Below are 26,947 nucleotides of genomic sequence, written 5' to 3' on the forward strand. Positions count from 1 at the left end.
TGTTTCATTGGAAACAGTGGTAACATGTTCTATTCCTTGTTGATACAAACAGAGACATCGCTTAAGTCAGAAAAGAATAGAAAAACTTCATTCTGGGTATACATTGCTGCCTTTGTTGATAACTTTTGGCATGGTTTGGCGTCGCAATCTCTGCCTCTCAAAATGCAGTCATTCCATAGGGTAGTCAGCAAACATAAAGGACAGGCACAGACACTATGCTCAATAAAATGTACAGCATGTCACTATTTCAGGCATATCATTACAAATTAAAAATCTTGCTTTTTAAAATTTAATTTTTAATTTCTTAAGTATAGTGGAATAGAGAATAAAGAACAAAATATTTAAGATTTTTGTACTCTTTTCCAATTCACAAATATTAGAGGGTGCAGTGGTTTGAACTTTTGACTGTTTATTAAGCTATTTTACACTTTTTTATACGGCAACTATACAGTAGGTCTGGGAATTTATTTAATAGCACAACACTTTTCCTATCTGCCAAGTTTCAGGTGCTATTTCACTAACCCCAGAACCTGTTTAACCAACCATTTCCAAAATCTTACTATGCAATGCTGCTTGGACAACATTGTGCTAATTTCGAGTGTGTTGCCAGGCAGCATGGGATGTAAACCTACAGTACAAGATTTGGTGGAACTTCCCATGTATGACTTCACATAAAACTGTTTCTACTTTTGAAAGGCATTTGTTGATATTTTTAACATTTCTGAATCAGAGGCTCAGTTAAAAAAACATGATGCGTTGATTATATTATGATTTATTTACAGATATTAGTATTTTAAAAGACAATGAAATAACCTTACCCTTTTTAGGTATTTCCAGATTTAAAATATTGTTTAAATTAAGAGTGTATTAGAAAGGATCAATATACTTTACTTTCATATATTTTAATTTAGTGAAATAATACATAAAAGTAAGAAATCAATTAGGTTGAGACTTAAACCAATAAATGAGTTCTATAGAAGAATTATATTTGCCCAAATCTCATTTTCCTCTGAGTGTGCTGGTCCATGGACCAAGATCACACATATGCTAATGGTAATGAAGTACCACTGAGAAATCAAGAGCTCTTTTTATTCACTAATGTGGTTCTCATAGTAACAGTGAACCCATGGAGAGTAACAACTTTATCTTTTTTGTTTATAGTATTTCATGATAATCAAATTTCCCCAGCTGAAATTAAATTCTACTGGTGCTGCTTATAGTGGGCATTAAATCTTAAAAATCATTTTCATTCACACAGGAAAAGGTCTGTCTTAAACTTTTTAATGTAGTCTTTATATGAATTTCCACTGTGTTGTTTAAATTTAAATTATAATACTTTTAAAAATAGAAATGTCTCTTGCAGAAAGAATGGAAAGGAAAGGCAAATGTTAAAAATATGTATTACGTATCTGAATCATCTCAGAGTCTAAGATAGTTTTACTTTGCCAGAAAGGGGTATGAAAGAGCAAATGCTATGCGGAGTGTTTACTGTCATCAGTAACTGGTAGGATTCCTCACAGCAAAAATGGAAGTTAATAGGAGTTTTTCCATTGACTTCCTTGGTGTCAGCATTTTACCCTATGCATCTCTAAGACTGGGCCCTTGGAATCATCATGCATAGTTCCCTGAAAACATTTGCTTAGTGTGCAGCAGCAGTCAAAAAGGCTGACAAAATGTTAGGAGCCATTAGGAAAGGGATAGAATATAAGACCATAAATATCATAAGGCCACTATACAAATCCGTAGTGTACCTTGAATACTGCATGTAGTTCTAGATGCCCAATCTCAAAAAAGATATATTTGAATTGGAAAAGGTGCAGAAAAGGGCAAAAGAAATGATTTGGGGCATGGAATAGCTTCTGTATGAGGAAAGGTTAAAAAGACTGGGAGTGTACGGTTTCGAAAAGAGACGACTAAGGGGAGATATGATGGATATCTATAAAATCATGAATGGAATGGAGAAAGTGAATAGGGAAATGTTATATATCCCTTCACATAACAAATGAACTAGGGGGATACTAAACCACTGAAGTTATTGTCGTCAATCCAAATATTATTTGCTTAAATATTACAAAGTTATCCGAGGTAAAGCCATGAGGGAAATTAGAGGATATCCAGACACCTAGATGGTAATCATAACCTGCTCGCTGCTTTTAGTTTCTTGAAAATCATACATGCAATAAAGATAACTCCTACATCTTCCAAAAATAAATAAATGAACAAACAACCCTTTTGGAAGACATGTGTGGGAAACTGACATAACATCATTGTTTAAAGCCAAATCTTTCCCATTTAGTAAAATGGAGAATATTTAGTAGCTGAACACATTGGTTATTGAATACTCAAAATGACTCAAATTTCCCTTTAGAGAGTATCCATCAGAAATGACAGGAGATGGCCCTTGTTTGTAGAGAATAAGCCTGCAAGTAAAAGAAAAAAATCTCTGTTTAAAATTCTTCAAACTTACTTTAAAAAAAATGGGATTGTAAATGCCATATCTCCCTTAGGCTGCATTTTTTATATTGAAAAAGAACCTACTATTTTCTAATGCCTTCTGAATTTATTGCAATATCAATGAGTATGCATGTTATTGTTCAGGATCACTCTATTCACCTATTCTGTAACTGCACAATTGCTTGAAATTATTTACCATTGTATTCTGAAAGGTATTATTTCATAATTTGGCCAGAATATAGTGAGGTTTTGAAGTGATAATGGCTCATTATTTTATTATAGTGTATTTTTGAAAGCCATGGTGGAACATTAATTCTGATTAATTACACTATAACACACACTTCAGGGACATTATAATGCAACCACATAGTGAATTGCATATTCAATAATGGGGACAGATGTTTTGTTCTGTACAATCAAGTGTTTGTTTTTAGAGTACAGATATACTGTAGCAAAATATAATATGAGAATTTATTACTGTACATCCAATTATCAACATACATTTGGTATGTTGGTAAATAATTAAAACATGTATCATTATAACCTGGATCATAAGCTAGTAACGAGACAAATATTCATTGATGCTACTATTCAGCATGCCTGTAATCAGCGGATTCATTTTAGTCAACAGATTACTGTCACTTATAGCTTTCCATTTTAATGCATCACAGTCTTTTAATTTTCAAAATAAAAAGGGATTGAAATATAGAAACCAAATGTATCACAGGACGAGTTAAAGTTGCCTCTTTCATGCTCATTAAATAATAATAAATAAGCAACTGCAACAGATATATTGTACCAACAACTATATTGAAAAGAAGCATGTATTTTCTTAAAGCTCAGCACATTTTACTCACTAACAGACTGTACTGATATAAATCTTTTTTTTAAAAAGGAGATGCATTATACATCTGAATTCAGTCAGGTTTTTTATGAATTCCATACTGTAGAGTTTTACTGTCAACATGATATCCACCACTGTAATAAAAGTAGCTGTTAGTACCAGAATAATCTTTGTTTGTGTTTTTGAGAATGTGCTCAGTTTTGTATCCTTTCATCCAGATTTTATAATCTGATCCATGCCCATTATGCCACTCCAGTAGAGGGGCCAAAAACTGGCCATGGCTAGCCAACAGGGAACTCCCTGTTAGAAGGGAACTCCTTTCTGGTGCAAGTGTTCTAGCTTCAGGCCCTGAGCCTTTGGGCCCTCAATAGAGGGGATGTTTTGAGGTCAGTCAGGAGTTGCCATACTGGCACCTAAGGTTATACTTTAAAGTTATTAAATAATATAGCATTACAGTAAAACTGGAGTAAAGGTTATGTACTGTGACTTGATTATCAGTTCTTTGATATGTGCTGAAGGTTGACAGTACTGTTTAATTGAAATCGAGAGCAAGATCCTAACTTGGTGTAAGTTAGCGTAACTCTATTCGCTTCACTGGAGCTACATAGATTTACACAGCTGAGGTGCTGACTCTTTGTGTAGGTGTGGCTGAGTATAGTGCAATACGCTTGGGGATTGGTATTGTATTGGGTGTATGTTCTCGTGACCCACAATTTCCTTCCACGAGCATACACTTGAGCAACCTTACATCTAAATTAATCAAGTTTTTGTATGGGAATATATATAGTATGCAATCAAATTAATCAGTGTCCAAAAAGAATCATAACAGTCTTTTTTAAACCAGTCATATTAGCTCTTTAATTTGTTTCTTTTTTCATAAAGTTTTTTCCTCATCAGTTATACTTATAAATATTCAAGGATGCCCTAATCTTTGTTGCCATAATATGAAACTAGTTTTTAAATTATTTTTTTCTGTTTAATTCAGATAGCTTTTGTCCTCAAATTTTATCTTATGATTTTCTTAACGGGTAGCTGTGATTTACATTATTTCTTCTAAGTAGTTTACTAGCAGTATTTTCTTTTCTCTTTCTTATTATCAGGGTCTGCCTGGCCCTCCGGGTGAAAAGGGTGAGAACGGTGATGTTGGTCCAATGGTAAGGTTTTTTTCCCTGTTGGTCACTGTAAGTGCTAGACAACATTCTGTTTTTTGATTTGCTTTATAGCTTGCAATTTGATATTCCATTTATGGTCTACAGCATGGGACAGAGAGTCCTGTGACTGTCACCTGCTCTCGCTGTGACCCTGGGCAAGTCACTTCACTTCTGTTTCCAATCTTTAAAAAGGAGGGGTTTAATGCTTATTTACCTGACTTACAGGGACCTATGAGGATTAATTAGAGCAGCCCAGTTTATGCCTGTCAGAGAGAGAGAGAGAGAGACACCAGCATGGGAGACTGGTGTTGCATCCCTGGAGCAGGAGCTCTGAGGCACTGAGAGATAACAGCAACCCACAGAAACTATAATTGTGTCTGTCCCTGTGTAGGAACACAAGGGGCTCCTTGTGCCCTCATCACCATGTGGACTCATGCAATGGGAAACCACAATCTAGCCCTTACTCTTTGCACAACACTCTGAAGATGAAATGCTCTCTGCATGCAGAATATATTGTTGCTAATTGACAAAAAATCTGTGCTTATATTTATGACTGTAAATACTGCAGTTCACATATCATATTTTCTCTCTGATTCAGGGTCCGCCTGGTCCTCCAGGTCCAAGAGGTCCCCAGGGTCCTAATGGAGCAGATGTAAGAAACACATTCTGTAATGTTCATTGCATTCCTTTGAAAAACAATAATAAGTAGTATAGTTAGCTAACTTACATCCATTTATGATTGCAGGGTCCTCAAGGTCCCCCAGGCTCTATTGGCTCTGTTGGAGGTGTTGGTGACAAGGTAGGAAAGCTGGTAATATTGACACATAAAAGAGACATCTCTGAGATAAGGAGGAGGACATACATTTTCCCCCTGTTCTTTCTGGGAATATTAGAAATCACAAATACCATTAATTTCCTTGGTAATTATTAACAGCCATGTAGATGCTTAACTAATACATGACGTGTGCATTATTATGACCTGAAATCATCCTTTTCAGTTTTTGTACAGCACAAAAGTGTTCAACAGTCATGGATATGAACTTGAGCGGAAGAGAAATAGCTCATAGAAAAAAGATTAGTAACCAAGGACAAGATTGGTGGGCCAAGTTATGCTCTTAGATATGTCCACACTGCAACATAAGCCTATGCTTCAGCCCAGCCTCAGACCTAACCCCCTTTGCAGCTACACTGCAATTGCGCTAACCCAGGGCTCAGACCCAGAGTCCCAGGACCCTGCAGGTCTGGAGGGTCTGAGTTCAAGTTAAAATGGGACCCAGGGTCTGTTGTTGTAGTAGCCAGGCAAGGAACTAACAAACTTCAACAGGACTTTAGTTTTTTAAGTGGAAACCTCTTTTCCAAGCTGCTGCTGCACCCTCAGTAGCTGTCCCTCAGCCTCTTCAACTCCTCCCCACTCCTTCCTGTTTCCTGTCCTTTCAGACTCCCAACAGCCAGTGCTCCCAGTTCTAATAATTACAAGCAACATCTAAACACCACATTCCCTCCTCTCTTAAGAAACTCTCCCAATTACAATAAACATGGTTGTTCTAACCACAGGAACAAATAGGAAACAAGGCACTACACTGTTGACAGAAATATTACACTAAAAACACTATAGATACTACATTACATAGTCTCTAGTCCAGACAGGTGGTCGTCTGGGTCTGACAGGCCGTCTTTCAAGCCCCAGTTCCAGTGCAATGTCTTGTTGTGTTGATACTACGGTGAAGTCATCCAATGCAGACTAGGTGTTGGCATAATCTCCTCTTGGTGCATAGGCAGGTGCAAGATAAGAAGCATTCCATACACGCCCATCAGAAAGTCGATAGGTGTAAGGTCCCTTTATCTCTATGATTTTAAGAGGAGCTGTGAATTTATGGTCCCCTTTGTGTAATTCCTGAAACTTTGGTTCCTTAGCAGCCCGCCACTTGTCTGTGAAAGCCTTATACTTTGCTTGGTTCTGTTCAACTGTTTTTCCGCACATCATCCTTGGTAACTCTGCGGGTGAGCTTTGCGTTGTGGCATGTCATGTAGCCCGGTATGCTTGCAAGAAATCAGTAGTGAAGGTTATCCACAATCGCCCTTCCAGTTTAGCCATTTGCAAATTCTCTGTCAAACTTCTGTTAAACCGTTCGATTTCCCCATTGGCTTGAGGGTAGTATAGGGATGACCTTCTGTGTAAAATGTTCCGCTCTGCTAGAAAACTTTCAAACTCCAGAGAAGTAAATTGACTACCATTATCTGAAACCAGTTCTTTGGGGTTACCTTTCTTGCTAAAAACTGAAGAGAGGAACTTAATTACCATAGCAGAAGAGATTTGCGATGTAAACGCTACCTCAGGCCATTTACTGAAATAATCTATTAAGGTGATGGCATAACGACAGTCAATTGGAGCAGTATCAAAGGGTCCTACAATGTCAGTCACCACTTTTTCTCTTGCAGATTCAGGAAGAGGAACAGGCTGTAATGGCGGGGTACATGTCACTGCTGTCTTATCATGTATTTGGCAGGTGACACAGGCTTTTATGAGTGCTTCAGTTTGAGAGTCCATCCCTGGCCACCAATACAGATCCCGTAGTCGTTGTTTGATTGTGACAATTCCTTGATGAGTATCGTGTGCCAGGTGTATGAGTTTTGACTGTAATTCTTCTGGCACAAGTAGCCAGTGTGTACCTCGTAGCACACAGCCATCGAGCAAAGAAAGTTCATCCCAAACTCTAAAATAAGGCAGCAAAACTGGGTCAAGGTTTTTAGGAGACTGGGCCATCTCTTTGTCAGAAATTCCCGTAGTTTTTGTTGAATTGGACACGCTGAACAGGCAGCTTGAAATTGTTCTCTTGTAACTGCAGTAAGAGTGCTTGTAATAAGTGCAACTACTACATCCTCATCCTCCGGTGGACCATCTGGTGAAAGCAAAGGCAAGTGAGAAAGGCAATCAGCTACCACACTTTGGTTTCCAGGCTTATATTCCAGTTCATAATTGAAAGAGAGTAGTCTTGCAGACCATCTAGCAATACGATATCCTGCTCTTCCCAGTCCTTTCGTGGTGAGCAACGTCATCAAAGGGCTGTGGTCTGTGCGCAACTTGAACGTGCGGCCCCTCTGGTAACTTCTCCATTTTTCAGTAGCTCAGACACAAGCAAGTGCTTCTTTTTCGACTGTAGAATATTTTCTCTCAGCATTACTTAGTGTCCTTGAAGCAAATGCAACAGTCCTCTCTGTGTTGTCCTCATGAAGTTGTGTGAGGACAGCCCCAAGTCTATAATCAGAAGCATCAGTAGTTACAATTGTGGCAATGCAGGAGTGAATAGTCCAAGTACTGGACTATGTAGAATCAAGTCTTTCACTGTTTCGAAACTAGCTTGTGCATCTGTTGTCCACACTAAGGTTGAACTTCCCCATAGTAATTCTCATAATGGTTCACTGACAGAAGCATAATTGGGAATGAATTTTGCATACCAGGAGGTAAGACTAAAGAAGGAACGTAAGGTTTTCAAATCTGTTGGAGGAGGAACATTTGAAATTGCCAGGATATGAGCCGGATCAGGTTTTAGTCCAGCCTACGAAATTGTATGCCCCAGAAAGGAGAGTTCAGTTTATCTAAATTTGCATTTGGACCTATTGAGCTTGAGGCCTGCTGTGCTGATGCAGTTTAGTACAGACTGCAGATTATTGTCATGCTCCTCAGAAGTATTTCCAAACACGATAATATCATCCAAATAGCACTTAACTCCATGTTGATTCTTCAAAATCAATGACATAATTTTTTGGAAGGCACTTGGGGCTGATGCGAGACCGTGTGGAACACGTTTAAAACGGAATAGTCCCTCTTGTGTAATAAACGCTGTGAAGTCTCTGCTATCTTCATGCAACATAACCTGCTGGTATGCGCTCTGCAAATCAAGAGTAGAAAACATCTTTTCTCCACGGAGTTCTGCAAATACTTCTTCTATGTGAGGAAGAGGATGGCTGTCAATCACAATAGCTTTATTTGGCTCCCTTAAGTCCACACAAAGGCGAATGCCTCCATCCTTCTTCTGCATCACTACTATAGGTGAAACCCATTCCAAGGAGTTAATCTCTTCAATAATGTCCTCTTGAACAAGTTTCTCAGTTCCTCTGAAACAGATTCCCTGACTGAAAATGGTAAGTGCTGTAATTTCTGTAGTACAGGCATCACATTATTCTGCATTTTAACTTTATGCAGAAACCCATAAGCACAGCCTAGTTTCTCCTCAACCTGGTATTGGGTCCCAGCCGAAACTGGTGTGAGTACCGCAAGAGTGCTTTTCTGAGGAAGATCAATTCGTCCATTAACTACCCTGAGATTTAAATCAGCCAATAAATCTCTGCCAAGGATAGAAGTGCCTTTGTGAACAATGTAGAACTCTGCAGTTACACAGCAATCACCAAAAGTAACTATTGCTGGCAGGCAGCCATGTACTGGAATATATTTTTTTCAAATAGCACACCAAGTGAAGCTTGGGTTCAGTAAGAGGCACATCTTTAAAGTAATGCAAATAGATGGAATCAGGTAGTATAGATACTGCTGAGCTTATCTGAATAGAGTGTGATTTGCCTGAGGGTATGGCAGAAACGTTTACAGTGTACTTTATTTGTTCTGGAATATGTGCAGTAGTGATTTTGTCCACGTTCAGCACAGTAACATCTGGGATTGTAACTGCATGCACCTGTTGTTTGAACTGGTTGCTGCGACATACTTTAGCAAAATGCCCAATCTTTTTGCAATGATTGCACTGAGCTACTTTTGCCAGTCATCCTGTGTAGCTTACAAGCTGTTGTGAGGATCCACAGCGAAAGCATGCTTTTACTGTATTTTGAATTTGCTGATTTGGTGGTTTTTCATTAGTTTTCCTCTTGTAATTGTTTGTCTGCAGCAATAGTGAACTTTTCCGCAAAGGTGTCATAGCCTGGACTATGCCTCCTGTATCCATGCTCATTATTTTGGCTTCAGCTGTAGCTGACTCACTCTGGTTAGCAATGGTTATTGCTTTTTCTAGTGTAAATTGTGGTTCTAGAAGTAAACGTTCTCTTACATGAAGCATGGTTGTTTTCTCAATGAGCTGGTCTCTAATCATCTCATCTGCCATATTCCCAAAGTCACAAGTTACAATCAGACTCCTCAGGGAAGCAGTATACTGCATTATAGTCTCCCCTGGTTTCTGCTCACGCTGGTGAAATCTGTAGCGATTAGCTACTACATTCACTTTTGGTACAAAAAAGTTCTTTAATGCAGTGAGTGCAGTCTCATATTTATTGTCTGCAAGGGGAAAAATGTAAAATATATGCTGCCCTTCTGCTCCAAGGCAGTGGATTAGCAGAGCACGCTTTCTTACTTCAGAAATCTCTGTAGCACTGATTGCAAGCATATGCATCTCAAGCATATGCATCCAGCATCTCAGGCATATGCATCTCAAGCATATGCATCCAGGGTAAAAGCAATTGGAGGCTCACCTCGGCTTTGTAAAAGAGTGCAGGTGGGTTCAGAGGCAGAAGCTCCCACCTCATCGCCAAAATGTTGTAGTAGCCAGGCAAGGTACTAACAAACTTCTACAGGACTTTATTTTTTAAAGTGGAAACCTCTTTTCCAAGCTGCTGCTGCACCCTCAGTAGCTCTCCCTCAGCCTCTTCAACTCCTCCCCCATCCTTCCTGTTTCCTGTCCTTTCAGACTCCCAACAGCCAGTGCTCCCAATTCTAATAATTACAAGCAACATCTAAACGCCACAGGGTCCAAGCCCAATTGCTTTGTACTTTAAACACAGTTGATTTGGGTCCAGGAGTTAGCCAGAAGTATCCCACAATTCAATGGGACAACTTCCTTAGTCCTCTCTAACCCAACAATCTACAGTCCACTCTACTGAAAATGGAAGCCACCCCCTGGCAGCAGCTCAGGTCAGCGTTAGCCCATTCTTTTCTAATCACCAATCTGCAAGCACACTATCAGAGAGCCCCTGGGTCTGCAATGGAGAGTGAACTGATCAAGCCTTTTGGAGAGTGAGCTGCTTCCTGGTAACATGCAGGGTGGGCAGTAAAGTTTTCTCATAGGGCACCACAACCCTAGGGTTAGAGCAGCCACATTTCCGGGAGTGAGAGGGTAGGGATTCGTAGATATGGTTATTTTGACTTGGGTGTGCACACTGCAGTGCGGATGCCAGAAGGATAGGTTTGACCACAGGTTAGAAAAACATTAATATAGGGTTAAAATACAATGTAAATGCTTGAGCCCAGGGTTCTCTTAACATGGGTCAGCTGACTTGAGTCCCATTAAAAGTGCTTACATTGCAGTCTAGACATACCCTTAGTTACATCAGCATAAACTCCAGAGTAATTCTATTGGCTTCACTGGTGTTTCTTGCATTTTATGCCAGTGTAGCTTAGCACACGATTTTCCCTAATATCTGAAATGTTAAAATATCAGATATTATACGATGTATCTGTGTTAATTATATCTGTGAGGTCAGCTAAATTGGTCCTCAAGCATCAGAGAGCCATATCCTTTACTGAAGTAAATAGACTGGGCTCCATTGAAGTCAAAGGTGTGATGCTGATTTACACTAGCTGAAGATCTAGCCCTGTATGTAGCATTAGCACTTCAAGATTTTATGGTTAATAATGTAGACTTCCATCTCCTGCCTCCATGCTGAGTCTCTGTGCTGAGCTATATTATGCTCACCCTTCATTTTGCCAAGGTGAATGTGGAACAGGTATACACAGAATTCTAGGGACTTTTGTCCAAAATAATATAATATATATATTCATAAATAATATAATGGATATACTCATAGAAAGATGAAAAAGCAGAAATAAGACCATGTCTCGGACAGTTATAATTGATTTGTTGAGAAATTATGTATGATCGTTCTTGAATATTTTATTTCCCCAAAACACTGTGGAAGAACTGATTTATTTGTAACAATGTGTATATAAAATTTTGGTTGATGGGTCCTAAAGAGGGAGGAAGGCAAGCAAAGGACATTGATAGTCTTTCAGAAGATAACGTATATTCTGTCTTACCTCCTTTTTCTTCCCTCATCCAGTAGATAGCTTAATACACAGGTTCCTTTCTACCCTTGTCCTTCTCTCATCACAGCTGAACTCAAGCACTTAAGAAACCATACTTAAATTTTGTTGCCTTTCATCACCATGAATATTCATATTCACCATGCATATTCTTTTAGTACAATACACAGCTCTCATACCTCTAGGGGAAATCCATCACAACCATACATTCCAAGACACTAGCTGCAATTGCAGGTCAATCAAAATAATCTGTATGTGTTATGGGCCATTTCTTAATCACTCTCAGGAAGGATGCAACTCTATTTTTCTGAGCCCCAGGTATTATTCCCTGACAGAAGGCAAGGAAGCTGCCCCTGCTTACCTTGGATCATTTGTAAAGATGATAATAATAATAGTAAAAAAAAAAATCCCCAAGACCCGCAATTCATCTTACAATACCTTGCAAGCTTTTCATTTCTCTGTGCCAACAAAAAGATCTTTCTTATGATGCATTTCAATATTGTTGACTTCCCCCATAAAACTTAGGATACGCATCTCTTTTTTTCTCTCTCATTAAAATGAGTTTCCTTCAAACAATCCTTCTGTCATATTTGGGTCATGTCAAAAGGAATCACTGCTTCTTATCAGTGTGTCCAAGCTATCATCTTAATAGAATCTGCAGATGCTTCATCATTTTTTTTATCTGCCCATGAAATAAATCACTTGCCAGTATTCAGGGAGCAGGTGGAGTACTGCAGTGATGTACCATGAGACTAGTGAGGATGGAAAATGTGTCCTACTTTGTGTCCCTTCTTTGTTTTCTGAGATCAGTGGATTATGGGGTAACTATTCTAGCCAGATAAAAGCACTAGACTTGGGCTTTAGACATTGCATGTTACTGCTTTTGTTGAGTCTGGAGTTGTCAGTGTTTCACTGCTTTCCCTTTTGTTAGTGATATGTATTTGGTCTATGTCTCTCCCCACCTTCTGATAATGTCAGCATTCTTGCATCTCTAGTGTGTTTTATTAGTAATTGCTAAAAAAGATACAAAGCAACATGCCCTTCTGCATGGTTGCATGATTCTATATTCCACTTAATCTCCAAAGCATGTGACATGATTCCCTAAGGCTGTCTTCAGTGGCAGTTTGGCCTACATTAAAGGCTGCAGGATTTGTCTCTCTGGGATGAGAACCAAAAACATGTTTGAATGTTCAAGATTGTAGATATGCGGGAGAGGGAGAAATCTAATCATAAGACTTTAAATTTATTCATATCAGTGGATATAGAGAACAACAGGGACTGCAAGGGAAAACCCCTTTTTTTTAAAAGAAAAATTAAATATTTTGGGTAGACAAAATCTATGGTGGTCCCCTTAAGTATTAGTAGATATAACGCTAGGATTTTCTGGCACTAATTTAAAAAGGATGTGTCTGGTTGCAGGTTTATGTTGGTTGGGCAAATATCACATTTACATATTGAATTTAATAGGTATTTATAGATTGGGTTTCAGAGTTGCTTCTTCTCCAGTAAAGGTAGATCATACCCCCAACCATTACAATATGCTAATTACCTTTTTGTTGGCTATCAAGAGAAGGACAGAGGTATTCAATCATTATGTAGCTGACCATTATGTATCCAAAAGTCATACAGGTAAAGTATAGCTTAGTTAATATTGAAATTTCTTGCTAGTAATATTTTTCTCAAATACCTTTAGTAATTACTATTTATTTTACCAGTTCACCTTGAGAATAATACTTCAATCAGATTTCATACTTTGTACATTGCAGCTTGTGTTTTTGTATCATGCTGCATACAAAAATGTTATTTGCCTACGTAAACTGCGGAACAATCCCTAAAAGTGGGTATCAGTAATACTACTGCTAATGACAAAAGTGAGGTTCATTTGGTCATTTAGTTAATCAGCACCATGTTCTAGAGGGTCAGATTCTGCCATCCTTGCAGTGGGTCATTTCTTACTACACAAATACTTGTAGTGACCGTAAACATCCTATTTTTGGTCATTAGCCTTAGTTTTACTCAGACACAATCTCAGGTTTTCTTCTGTAGTATATCTAGGCAAAAAAAAATGTAGATGCAAGAAGACTTTAAAAAGGACATAATTACAAGTTAGTGCCATATAAGTTTCTGCTTCGATAGACCTTAGTTTTTGTTATACTGTGATTCAGGGTAACTAGCTATTTCCAGCATCTAGACCTGAAAAACTCTGACATACAGATGAGAGTATGGCTTTATTTACTGAATCAAATATAGAAATTAGAGACAGGGATCTGTTAAAAAAAGGTCAGTTCAGGACTGTTTCCTATAATATACAAAGTAAGAGTGGTTGAGAAGGCATGGACTGTTCAATACCAGATGCTCTTGGACATCAACAATCTAGGTTGGTTCCCATCTAGGTCTTATCCTTCCTTTGGATGTAAAACCATAACAGAAAAGGTCATAATTAATCACTTCCTGCTTTTAGATCAGGATTATTTGGACCTTTTTGTCATGCTGGACATCTCAGCAAGACTGACCATGAGCTGTTGCTTCAGCAGCTAAGGAAGGCTGATCAGGTGTTCTGAATTGCCCCTCTGTTTTGAAAAGATAGAAGACAACTGTCTATCACCTTCAAAGGATGTGTAATGCAGGATCTAAACCATCTTGCTCACAGTTTTCACAGTGTACAATGAGATCGGTCAGCAAGATAATTTCCAAGTTATCTTCCCAATGCTTTGCCCAGTCCAATTTTAAATTAAAATAAGTGATGGAACTACCATCACTTTTCTTAAGAGATTCTTCATTCCATTACTATTGGTTTAAGCCTTTTTTCACGCTCGCCATATTTTTTCTCCTTTCTTTACATTTATACCTTTCAAACACATAGAAGACTATAATATCCCTACATAAATATTGTTTGACCAAGCTTGTAACTAGTTAATCTTTCCTTACGCCTCGTTTCCTCCATTTCATTAATACTTTTGGTTTTCCTTCTCTGAGTTGCCTTCCATGTGTTGGCATATTTTTGGTACGGAGGACCCAGAAATGAATGTCTAGATTCACTCTTATTAAAGACCTGACGTCGTGTCTAGAGAGATTATTACCACGTTGGTCCATAACGTCATGTCTCTGTACACAGTACCTAACTGAAAATTGCACTGTTAGGAAGTATATCCAAGGTAGTTTCTTCTATTCCTAGAGCTGTTAAGTTGTTCTTTGTGTACATAGGAACCCCTTTCTTCCATGTTTATCTGTATTTGTCATCACACAGATGACTGGGGAGCCAAAATCCTCTCATCCAGCATCCTTCACTTCTGAACATCTTAATTGTCCCTATATTTCTCATTTTCATTGTCTTCTGGTCTTGAGGGCCCTGACTGTAGTTGCTACTTGTAAAAAAAGATAATTAAAAAAAAATCCTTGGGTATAATTCTGGCCTCCTTGAGGTCAGTGGGAATTTTGCCACTGGTTTCAATAAAGCAATGATTTCACCCTTTATATTTTTACCTTAAATATATCCTCATGATCAAATTATATCCCAGTTATTTTGTAAAAATTGTGACATAATACCACCCTTGCTCCTTTTCGTCCCTTTCTTATATCTTCTGTATGGTTTTAAGCCCCCATTTACATTCACGTGTGAGAATTATCCCACTAGGTTTAATTCAAGAACATGAATTCACACACTGCATCACTGGGTATCATTTTCATTTCTTCTTATTTCCCATATTCTCGGCATTCATATACAGATGCTTTCAAGCACATTATTTTGCTAGGGTTTTTTTTTTATTATTTCTTCTAATTACTTGTCTTCTGCTTTACTAGTCCCAAGCTTTAAGTACATGCTAGGTTTCTCAGTGAAGACACATTCCTTCTTAATTTAAATTCCACATAATGAGCTCGACCAGTTTTTTGAAATCCTAGAGAATTGTTCTGTCAAAACGAGTCTGTGCTGTATGAATCATTTACACTCAGACATTGTTCTAGCAACGGTAGGGTTGTTCACCCTACAAAACTAAGAATGTCTTTTCCCTTTCTTCTTTATATTTTCTTTCAATGGTGTTTAATGCATAAGCATGCTTTGGCCTTACAGTCCCTTCAGGGTAGGCTCCTCATGCTAGATAATATGATTCACAGTTCTTTGTAAAGTGTGGAAGAACATTTTGGCATCCTCCCTGTTCCTATTGAGTAGTGAAGCACAACATTTGATCACGTTAGTATTTGCGAGACTGGACTAGAAGGAGATATTCAGTTGTTAATACTTGTGCTTCAAAGGCCCCTTTATCTGCTAGCAAACTATAAACAATTTTTAGCATATTTAATGTGATGTGTTTTTAACCAGCCTTTTGATTCCTCCACTATACACACAAAATATAGGCCTAACCGATCAAAGGCATCTTCAGTACAAATGTGCATGTAATGTTGCATTATTAATGCTTATAGCCTCCCTGAAATGGTGAGATTCTCCATTACACTCAAGCATAACCACTTAAAAACAAACTTCTCCCCAAAGTATACTCTTTGTGCAGCTTATAATTAGAAAAAGTGTATTAGAGCAAAACCTACCAGCATAGTTTAAACTGGTAAGGTGATGCTGTATGCCAAAGTACTTAGGGGGAAAAGCATGATAAACTGCATGTAAGATATACATGCAGCTTGTTGCCCATATATTTAATTGAAAAGTGTAATGCCCTAGGTTCAGAAGTAGTCTTATAAATCCATTCTTTTCTATCTGTAATATGACACTCGGGCCTGATTTTCAGAGGTGGGAAACAGCTACCACCTCTCACTGATTCCATTTGGAGTTGGAAATGCTCAGCACTTCTGAAAATTTGTCCTTAACTGTTTGCCAGGCTCTAAATTAAATTTACAGTTAGAACCTCAGAGTTAGGAAACCCTCAGGAATAGAGGTTGTTCGTAGCTCTGAAATGTTCATAACTTGGAACAAAACGTTACGGCTGTTCTTTCAAAAGTTTACAACTGAACATTGACTTAATACAGCTTTGAAACTTTACTATGCAGAAGAAAAATTCTGCTTTTAACCATCTTAATCTAAATGAAACAAGCACAGAAACAGTTTTCTTACCTTGTCAAATCTTTTTTTTTAAACTTTCCCTTTATTTATTTTAGTAGTTTACATTTAACATAGTACTGTACTGTATTTGCCCTTTTTTTTTGGTCTCTGCTGCTTCCACCTGATTATGTACTTCCAGTTCCAAATGAGGTCTGTGGTTGACTGGTCAGTTCATAACTCTGGTGTTCATAAATCTGAGATTCTACTGTACTCTTTAAAAAGATTTGTTTTAATATCATCCTGAACTTGGAAAATCTGTGGGTTCTCTAGCACAAAAATAAAACAGAAATAAATACAAATAAAACCCTAACTTCTCTTCTAGATGGCCGACCAAAAATAAACACAGGATGCTAGTGGAAGTTTGTTTGTGGTCATGGATGTCATTAGTAAATACTCTTATGTACAGCTCTCAGCAACTGTAAAGTGTAACATACGTGTTATGTATTATTATTTAATACAGTACAAACATAATGTAATAAAAGCATGGGTATGCACTGAATGTTGTGCCACCCCTATATTAATTATGCCTTTTCATAATGTGGAGCAGGCAGAATCAGTCAATGGCAGAGGCAACATGTGCAAGGGTACGTGGGGTCATGTGATTTTCACCTTCCATTTAGCACAGAGGTTTTCAAACTGGCACACCCGACAGTTTAAAACTGTCTCCTGACTCCTGCCAGGAGCCGGCAGGTGGGAGCTGCCTGGCCTGCTCAGGCCTCTGGCTCTCTGCGCTGTGGGAGCCGGTGTGCTGGCTAGCTGCCCAGCAGCCCTCCCTGAGCCAGGCCGCCTCTGCACGACCAGGCGCTCCCCAGGCAGGACAGGCAGCACAGCTCCGAGCTGTGCCCTGATGTGCTTTTGCCTCTCCCGCAAAGGAGCCCAGTGCTGGCCGGCAGAGCCCGGCTGCCATGAAATGCTCCTTGAGTCGCTCGCTCACTGGTGCCCTGGTGTTCCTGGATATGCTGCTGCTCCTCAGCCCAGAGGCGATGCGTGTGGCAGTCACCTGCCGCCAGAACCTTTAAATTGTGCCCTCCCCGCCATCAAGAGTTACGTTTTGTCTCTGGTGAATGATGCAAATTACATGTGTCCATGAACTGAAGGAAAGGTGAAATCATTAATTTTATGTCTGTTATTCCTTCTCAGAATCCTATGATCTGGAGTTCTTTTAAGAATGCTAAAACAAGTCATTACATTTTGCTATATGAAGTCAATTGAGCTATGGCAATTTACACCAGCACAAGATTTGGCCCTTAATTAATACCTTTGCATGATATACTGATCTCTCCACACAGATGATAAAATTTCTTCCTGGAATCAGAGCAATTTGGTTCCTGTAGGATCAAATTCACCTCTCATGCCGAGGGTCAGCATAGAACCTGTGTATCGCTTAAGCCCATGTAATTCAGGGCTGAACATAGCTCAATAAATGTAACCTCTTTTAGAGGCTATGTGCATCTCTGGAGCTGATATCACTTCTTTCTTCATAATAACCTTTTCATATTTGGACATTTCTTTGTGAGGAAGACAAAGAAACAGAATGGTGATTAAACCCCCTGCACACTGACTGTCATTCAGAGTTGGTGTTTCAATGTTTTCACATGCTTACAAAACCAACTGCAATATTCCGTAGCATAACCAGAAGGTGGCAGCCTTCTATCCACTATCTTTTTGCTATTCCATATTTTCTAGAATTATTTTACTTAAAATTAGGACCTTTAGTCTAATACAAATTACTCTCCGTGAATAATGAAAGTAAGATTCCAGATTTAAACACATCAATGGGATTATATCACTCTTTGTAGTTTAGGAACAATTGCCAATGTCCTTACTGAGATCTTGTTAAGAAAAGCTTCCAGTGATGTCTCTCAGGTTTTGCCTGAGTAAGATCTGATTAAGGGCCTGCAGTACTTAGAGACAGAATAGGTCTATTAGATCAACAAATCTTTTTCCCTTCAAGAAAATGAGACAGTTCTCATGTGGAGGATGAATCAGATATTGAATTGATACCACCCTTGAGCTCAGCCAAAAGGCAAAAAAGAAATATTTTCATTACAAAATTACAGTGTATTAATTATTCGTCTATTTAACATCTGTGATCTAAATGTGCACTCTCTAAATATATATCTACGGCCAGATAGGGCCATCTTGCTCCACATAAGCACTGTCTAAACTCGATAAAAAGCTGTGTGAAACAAACATGAACTTTCACACCATTTTATGTTTTGCAGCATGAGATCCACTATAGACAAAATACAAAGGCTGGATTTCATACTACAAAACATTAGATAGTGGAAAGGTCATATTTGTTTCAGGGATCTGTTTATGAGTTTATATATAGTCCTTACATGTGGCCAGATTGTAGCTGGCACTTACACAGATGCCCTAAGAGGGGACTCACCAGAAGCCTTCTTACCCTTTCAAGGACCACTTATGGGCCAACCACAACTGAGAGTGCCTGAGAGTGCAGCACGTGTGCTCTTCATGCGTCCCTGAACAAACCTCACAGAGGACAGGGAAGGCTCCTAGCCCCTTCCCTTCCTCCCTCTTCATAGATTGGATTAAAAGCTCATTGAGGGAAGCAGAAGAAGAGCAAACCATATCGTAATCACACACTGGGAAACTCAGTGAGCAACTGTGCACCATCAGGAGCTTGACAGGCACAACTGGGTCCCTGATTAGTTCTTATGCACCTCACTAAATGAGACCTCGATCATACAGCTTGATTACAGTCCCTTACATCTGGAAGTCTTATTGAAGTTAATGGGCCTCCACATGGCACGGATATTGCCATAAGGGTGAATCAGGCTGCAGGTTGTTTAATATTGTTAAAAGTGGTTATAAAGGCTCATATTTTGGCCTTTTTTACATTTTGTATATATTTATCAATTTTTCACGTGCCTGAATAACCCAAGAAAAAGCTGATCTGCTTGCTAGCTCAGAGACTTGTTCAAATTCTCCCTAGCTGCATAAATCTAACCTTACAGATGTAGGCATGTACAGAGAAACAATAATAATAATAATAAGATCGCTGCAGAGAACAAAACAGTGAAGATTGTGAAATTCCTTCGAAAACAAATTTTAAAGCAAGCCCATTAAACTGAACTATTCACAAAACTTTATTTTTAAAAGAGTATAAATATTTTATTGCAGAAGCCTACTTAATCCTAAGTACCTCAGAAAGATCATTACTACTAATAAAACAATAAGATTTTAGACTGTTGCAAAATTAGAGTAACAAGCATAATAAAACACTACAATTTCTAAAGCCAGATTCACCAAGGGTATTTTAAAGTTGTTTCTGAGGAGCTGAGGAACTGAAGATGATCTAATTGGCTCTAACAGTGAACAGAATAATATAATCTTTCTCCTGTAGGGCAAGGTACTGCACATAGTTGTTTTAAAGAAGGTATTTTAGCTTTAGTCTTAATTTTGCTACTGGAGAAAACTGAGAACTTTTCTAGTTTTACTTTTTTTAAATTTCTGAGCAGACATATGTCAGTAATTTCACATACTGACAGTTAAATTGAGAAATCCTTTAAGTTAAAATATGCATTTTTCACTTGAGCTCCTGCCAACAGTTAGAAAAGAGGTTCTGTTATACATTCAGAGAGTTGTATATTTGGGGCATTATTAACAACAGAACATTTTAGTAACAAGCTACTTTTCTCTGAAGTTTATTTAACAGTCCACTGAGCTAGAAAATAATCACTCATAACTACACTTTAAAAGGAATGGCTGAAAAGACAGACCTGACATGTACAGTACTGTGCATTGGTTCAAAGAGAATAAATTAACTTAAATGTTCACTTAATACAGTGTAATCTTTTACTTTGGGCAGATTATTTGTATATGGTGTTCTCTTAGAAGCCATCTGGTTTACTGAACAATTCCCATTATTGATAAAACACTGAGTGCCTTTGTGGCCTCTGGTGAAAATTTTATTAGGTGTTTTTATTATTTTATTCTTTTTGCTATTATTTATTATAGTACTAACACTAGTGATAATGTCTAAAATCATTTGAAATTCATGTTAAATTAGTATTTGCTAATTTGTAAGGATTTGCTTCCAGAAACATAGCTCACAGGAAGAAAGATGCAGATGACCAATATATGTGTTTGACTTTTATCTGATTAGGAAGAAAGGACAAAAAAGGAGATAATTAAAGGGGAGATTTTTAAAAGGGACATAGGGAAGTTTAGTTTCCAGCTCCCATTGAAAGTTGAGTTTGATAATCTCCCTCCCTCCCGGATTCTGCAAAAACACATGTGAGTAAATCAATGTTCCTGAGTAGTCTCATTGCATGCAATAGGACTACTTACATGGGTGAAGTTACTCACATGCATAACTGTTTCTGAGAGCCTAGTTTTCAAACTATAAGAGAAGTCATAATAATACAGGTAAATACAGGGGAGTATTACCAGTAATGCCAGTACGACATTAATTTGCACTCATTTTTTTATAGGGTGAGCCTGGGGAAGCTGGTAACCCTGGACCTCCTGGAGAATCTGGCCCAGGCGTGAGTATTCTTTGTTTGTTTTCATTACTATTATTCTACTAAAATAAAGTACTTACTAAAAACTTCCTTTAAAGGAATTTCAGGTTCTGTGTAATCAGATTCTTCATGCAGCTGGAGTCTCAGATGCTTTCTTCATATTTTCTTCATGTCTGTGAAATGCAAATGGCTTTTAGCTAAAGCCCACATCTTGTATAATAACTGGAAGACAAAAGGAATCTTGGAATTGTGTGAGAGAACATTTATATCTTCTCCTGTCAAGCTTATCGTGTATTTTACAATCAAGTTTATGTATTTCATCAATATATTTCTTCCAGCTAGATTTGTCTCTGTTTGTTAGTGGAAAAGTTCATTCCAAACTAGAGATGGGCCTGAGCATCAATATCTTCCTGCTGATGTGGATCTGAAACTGCCCTGAGATCTGTGGGTGTTCCAATCTGGGGATTGATTTGGGTCCCATTTCTATTCCAAAGACAAGCCTTTATGATCAAATTTCACAGAGCATCTTTTAATGTCTCAGAGCATCTTTTTTGCTCCCATTAACTTGTAGATCTTCCTTTTCTTACATATTCTGGGTGTACTAGTTCCAGAAAGCTAACAATTTTATGTTGTTTACAGGGACCAAAAGGTGAAAGGGGAGAAAAAGGTGAGGCTGGTCCACCTGGGGCTGCTGGACCTCCAGGTGCCAAAGGACCTCCAGGTGATGATGGGCCTAAGGGTAATCCAGTAAGTGAGCCTACTAATTTAAAAATAAGGGCACTGGTGTGAAACTTATTGCACCAAACAACACATCATTTTATTTAACACTTTTATAGGATTGTATATGCATTTCTGGAGTATATACAATTGTGCTTTTCTAGCTGAAATACTTTTGTAATGACTTTTAACATACTTGTTGTTGCATGAATTCAGCCTTGCTTTCTTTCCCATTTGTCTAGGGCCCTGTTGGTTTCCCCGGAGATCCTGGTCCCCCTGGTGAACCTGGCCCTGCTGTAAGTATTCTTACAAACTAGATTTAGGGGCTAATCTTGGTTCCCACTGAAGTCAAAAGCTAAAACTCTCCTTAACTTCAGTGGGAAAGAGATCTGCCCTGGGAGAGGTATTTTTCTGGCTGCTTTTGGTTTCAGAATCTTAAAATTAATTCATTTTACCAAAACTTTATAGTAAGTTTTCAAGAAAATGTCCTATAGAAGAACAACATACATTATGGGTGAGACCATAAATGAGACTATTTTTCAAAATTCAACTGATTTAAATGTTGTCTCTCTCTCCCTGGGATTTCTTTAGGGTCAAGATGGTACTGGTGGGGAGAAGGGAGAAGATGGTGATCCTGGTCAACCTGTAAGTAAACTGTCTCTAACATTTTTATTTTATTTGTGCTCTGTATTCCTCCATGCTAAGAAAGCAGCTTCTGCTAAATAAGTAGAAAGCTTTCTATAAATGCAGATATTTTCAAAAATATGTTCTAAATAAATTCTTTTTTATAGTTCACTGTACATTGTAAATTAAATTCCATAGAGCCCAAATCATATTAGGTCTTTGTATATGCTTGTGCTGCCCATTTTTTTTCAAATGGGGGCACATGTTTTGTGGTAACATATGAAGCAATAAAAATTGAGTCATTTATATCCTGAGAGGGAGCAATAGCTATATAACTTCCCTCAGTTTGTGCGCTGAATGAGCACAAGACTTAGAATCTAAGGTGGATAACATTGTGCCTTATTTCCAGCATCAAAAGGGTCTGAGAGGGAAATCCCTGCTATAGTTCAGCACGGCATGGAGAAAGGGAGGTTTTTAATTAGAGGGAAGGGATGGATGGAGCTAGGTTGTGCACTGGCAGGGGGAGGGGGTATTTGTAAGCTTCAGAAAATTTGCATCTACATTTCTGACTCAAGAGACTAAGAAAGTACTTTTAAAAATGTTAGTTCTTCGTGCCAAATAACTTATCAAACTGTTCAGTCCTACAACGTTATCCAGTAGGTCTCATGGCATTCCCATTTGGTGAGTCTATTCAGCTATCAGTACATGAGAGATGTATACACAAATGCCATTTATGTGGCAGTTATCTCATTAGTGCTAATGGGAACCTAATAGTATGCTGAATGCTTCTAAGCAAAAGGGGCAGTTGGGGGAAATTCCTAATGAACATTGTTGCTCAATGTCTCTTCCGGACTAATGTTACATTTGTACTGATGAATTAGTCTGAAAATATATTTTCAAAAAATCTCTAGGTTAATATTTATAAGGGTACTAACCACCTACTTAAGTGGTTATAAATTGAGCCAGAAGAGCTAAATGAATTCTTTGAATCAATCTTCACTGCAGATGATATGAGGGAGGTTCCCACACTGGAGCCATTCTTTTAAAGTGCCAAATCTGAGAAACTGTCCCAGACTGAGGTGTCAGTAGGGGAGGTTTTGGAACAAATTGATAAATTAAACAGTAATAAATCACCAGGACCAGATGCTATTTATCCAAGGGTTCTGACGAACTACCAAGTGTGGTATGTAACCTATCATTTAAATCTGCTTCTGTACCAGATGACTGGAGGATAGCATTTTTTTTTAAAGGCCCCAGAGTCAATCCTGACAATTACAGGTGGGTAAGCCTAACTTCAGTACCAGGCAAATTGGTTGAAACTATAGTAGAGAACAGAATTATCAGACAAATAGATTAACACAATTTGTTGGGGAAGAGTCAACATGGTTTTTGTAAAGGGAAATTATGCCTCACCAATCCATTATAATTCTTTGAGGGGATCAACATCCAGGTGGACAAGGGTGAGCCTGTGGATTTTCAGAAAGCCTTTGACAAGGTCTATCACCAATGATTCTTGAGCATAGTAAGCAGTCATGGGATAAGAGGAGAGGTCCTCTAATTGATCAGTAACTGATCAAAAGAGAGGAAAGAAAGGATAGGAATAAATAGTAAGTTTTCAGAATGGAGAGAGGTAAATAGCGGTGTTCCCTCGGATCTGTACCGGGACCAGTGCTGTTCAACATATTCATCGATGATCTAGAAAAAGAGGTGAACAGTGAGGTGGCAAAATTTGTGGACGATACAAAATTACTCAAGATAGTTAAGTCCAAAGCAGACTTTGAAGAGTTACAAAGGGATCTCACAAAACTGGGTGACTGGGCAACAAAATGGCAGATAAAATTCAATGTTGATAAATGAAAAGTAATGCACATTGGAAAACATAATTCCAAATATACATACAAAATGATGGGCTCTAAATTAGATGTTACCACTCCAGAAAGAGATCTTGGACTCATTGTGGATAGTTCTCTGAAAACATCCATTTAGTGTGCAGCAGCAGTCAAAAAAGCTAACAATGTTAGGAGCCATTAGGAAAGGGATCGATAATAAGACAGCAAATATTATAATACCACTATATAGATCCATGTTATAGCCACACCTTGAATACTGCATCCAGCGTTGGTCACCACATCTCAAAAAAAGATATATTAGAATTGGAAAAGACACAGAGAAAGGCAACAAAAAATATTAGGGGTATGGAACAGCTTCCATATGAGAAAAGGAAAGGAGTACTTGTGGCACCTTAGAGACTAACAAATTTATTTGAGCATAAGCTTTCGTGAGCTACAGCATTCCACTGAATGCTTCTGATGAAGTGAGCTGTAGCTCACGAAAGCTTACGCTCAAATAAATTTGTTAGTCTCTAAGGTGCCACAAGTACTCCTTTTCTTTTTGTGAATACAGACTAACACGGCTGCTACTCTGAAACCTTCCATATGAGAGGGATATTCAGCTTTTCAGCTTGCAAAAGAGATGACTACGTGGGGATATGATTGAGTTCTATAAAATCATGAATGGTGTGCAAAAGGAAGTGTTATTTACTCCTTCACTTAACACAAGAACCAGGGGTCACCAAATGAAATTAATAGGCAGCAGGTTTAAAACAAACAAAAGGAAATACTTCATCAGATAACAAACAGTCAACCTCTGGAATTTATTGCCAGAACATGTTGTAAAGACCAAAATTATATCAGGGTTCAAAAAATAATTAGATAAATTCATTAAGGACATGTTCAACAATGGCTATTAGCCACAATGGTCATGGATGCAACCCCATGCTCTGCGTGTCCCTAGCCTATGACTGCCAGAAGCTGGGAGTGGACAACAGGAGATGACTCACTCAGTGACTGCCTGTTCTGTTCATTCTCTCTAAAGCACCTGGCATTGGCCACTGTCAGAAGACAGGATATTGAGCTAGACAGACCATTGATCTGACCCCAGTATGGCCGTTCTTAAAGTAAACTTTTTTTTAGTAGCAGTGATCTTTATAACTCATAGAACCAACTAACCTGACATTGAAAGAGTTAAATACCACTTTTATGAGCATCAAATTTATCACAGTTTGTCATGAAATGTAGATTTTGAGTAGATAATGGATAAGACCCTGATCCTGCATCATTAAAGTCAATAGGCGCTTTGCCAATGACTTCAGTGAACATAGGATCAAGCCTTAAATGAGGTCATGTATCTAAACAAAAAAGTTGACTTGATCTCTCAGAAAGTTTTCTTCCCTTAGTGATGCAGGTTTCTTTTAAAATAAACATTTAAAATAAACATATTCATGCTGCTGTGTGTCTTGGCCATGAGTTCTAAGAGATCCTAAGGGAGTTAGGTGCTGAAAATCAATGGAATTTGGGTAACTAAGTCCTTTAGGATCCTTTTTAAAATTCCAATTTTGGGCTACAATCTAACTTCCACGGGAGTCCTTCCATTGTCTTCAGTTAGATCAAACCCTACAGATTAAAAGATCTGGTTTGGTTTTTTACTGAAAATTCCCATGAGGGCTTACATCTTCTTTCAAAGAAACACACTCATCTCTGTCTGTCATTGGTGTATCTATTAATCCCATCACTGTAGTTTGTAGCTATGCTTTATTTGCATAGACATAGCTCAGAGTTTAGAATCAAGCCCAGTGTTTTTTTGTAATGTTACCTTATTTCCTATATTATTTAATTAGAGGTTTCCTACATGTGTTTTTGTTTGTTCATTTTTTGGTGGTAAAGATTTGTTCTGGTCAACACTATAGATTTGTAGAATTTTTTAAAAAACTAAGTGTCAAGACAAAAAAAAAAGTAATGCAGTATTACATCTCTTTGGGATATTCATATTAATTTGTTGAACTTGATTTGGCCCTGGTTATAATTCTAGTGATTTCAGTGGAATTACATCAGTGATGAAATTAATCCTTCATTTTTAACAATTCATTTTTATAATAAGTATCATGTACCATGAAATGTTTGCTTTTATATAAAAAGCAACAAAAGCAGTTGAATTATAATGAAAGCAAATATGAAATTATCAGTGGTGCCTAGTTCAGTAACAACCTGATCTGCTTCATCACTGTAGAAACCTGCACATGGGTGAAGACAGTTGAAACACATAACCACATTTTTAGTTGAATCAGACAGTACGCTAACATATTATGCCTTATATTGTTCTTTGTACAGCCACCTTTTGGCTTGGGATGCTTTGCTATTGCTAAAGGAGCAAAACAACAGTACAATTTTGTCTTGTTCAGTAACATGAGCAGGTAAGACTCTAAACAGGACCCAGATCCAGAAAAGAGCTTTGTGGAGTAAGGAAGTGTCATTTTTACCCACTTGTCTGATCTTAAGGCACTTTAAGATTGTCCAATGAAAGGCACTGTAGTATTGCAAAATGTATTTGTTGTTTTTAAGAAAGTCAATAACCTTTGCTCTTTAATGACATTCACCAAGATTCCATGAAATAGTAATTTGGGTCATTTACAATTACAGGGTCCACCAGGTCCTTCAGGGGAAGCTGGCCCACCTGGTCCTCCTGGGAAGAGAGTAAGTCTTCTCTATTTGTCTCTGTACGTCTCTCGTCAGGACATTGTGT

The 26,947-nt window shown here is 38.1% G+C and overlaps 1 protein-coding gene across 2 annotated transcripts in view; it reads left to right on the forward strand.

The window, feature by feature from the left end:
* Positions 1 to 26,947, forward strand: part of COL11A1 (collagen type XI alpha 1 chain) — a 234,582-nt gene that overhangs the window by 173,827 nt on the left and 33,808 nt on the right. For both annotated transcript variants that reach the window (XM_074961235.1, XM_074961234.1), the window contains 8 exons: positions 4,399 to 4,452; positions 5,048 to 5,101; positions 5,195 to 5,248; positions 20,999 to 21,052; positions 21,668 to 21,775; positions 21,988 to 22,041; positions 22,337 to 22,390; positions 26,845 to 26,898. In XM_074961235.1, coding sequence (XP_074817336.1) covers positions 4,399 to 4,452; positions 5,048 to 5,101; positions 5,195 to 5,248; positions 20,999 to 21,052; positions 21,668 to 21,775; positions 21,988 to 22,041; positions 22,337 to 22,390; positions 26,845 to 26,898 — 486 coding nt within the window. The remainder of the gene's footprint in view (positions 1 to 4,398; positions 4,453 to 5,047; positions 5,102 to 5,194; positions 5,249 to 20,998; positions 21,053 to 21,667; positions 21,776 to 21,987; positions 22,042 to 22,336; positions 22,391 to 26,844; positions 26,899 to 26,947) is intronic.

The sequence above is a fragment of the Natator depressus genome, chromosome 8 (assembly GCF_965152275.1).
Source record: "Natator depressus isolate rNatDep1 chromosome 8, rNatDep2.hap1, whole genome shotgun sequence".
In the NCBI taxonomy this organism is placed as follows: Eukaryota; Metazoa; Chordata; order Testudines; family Cheloniidae; genus Natator; species Natator depressus.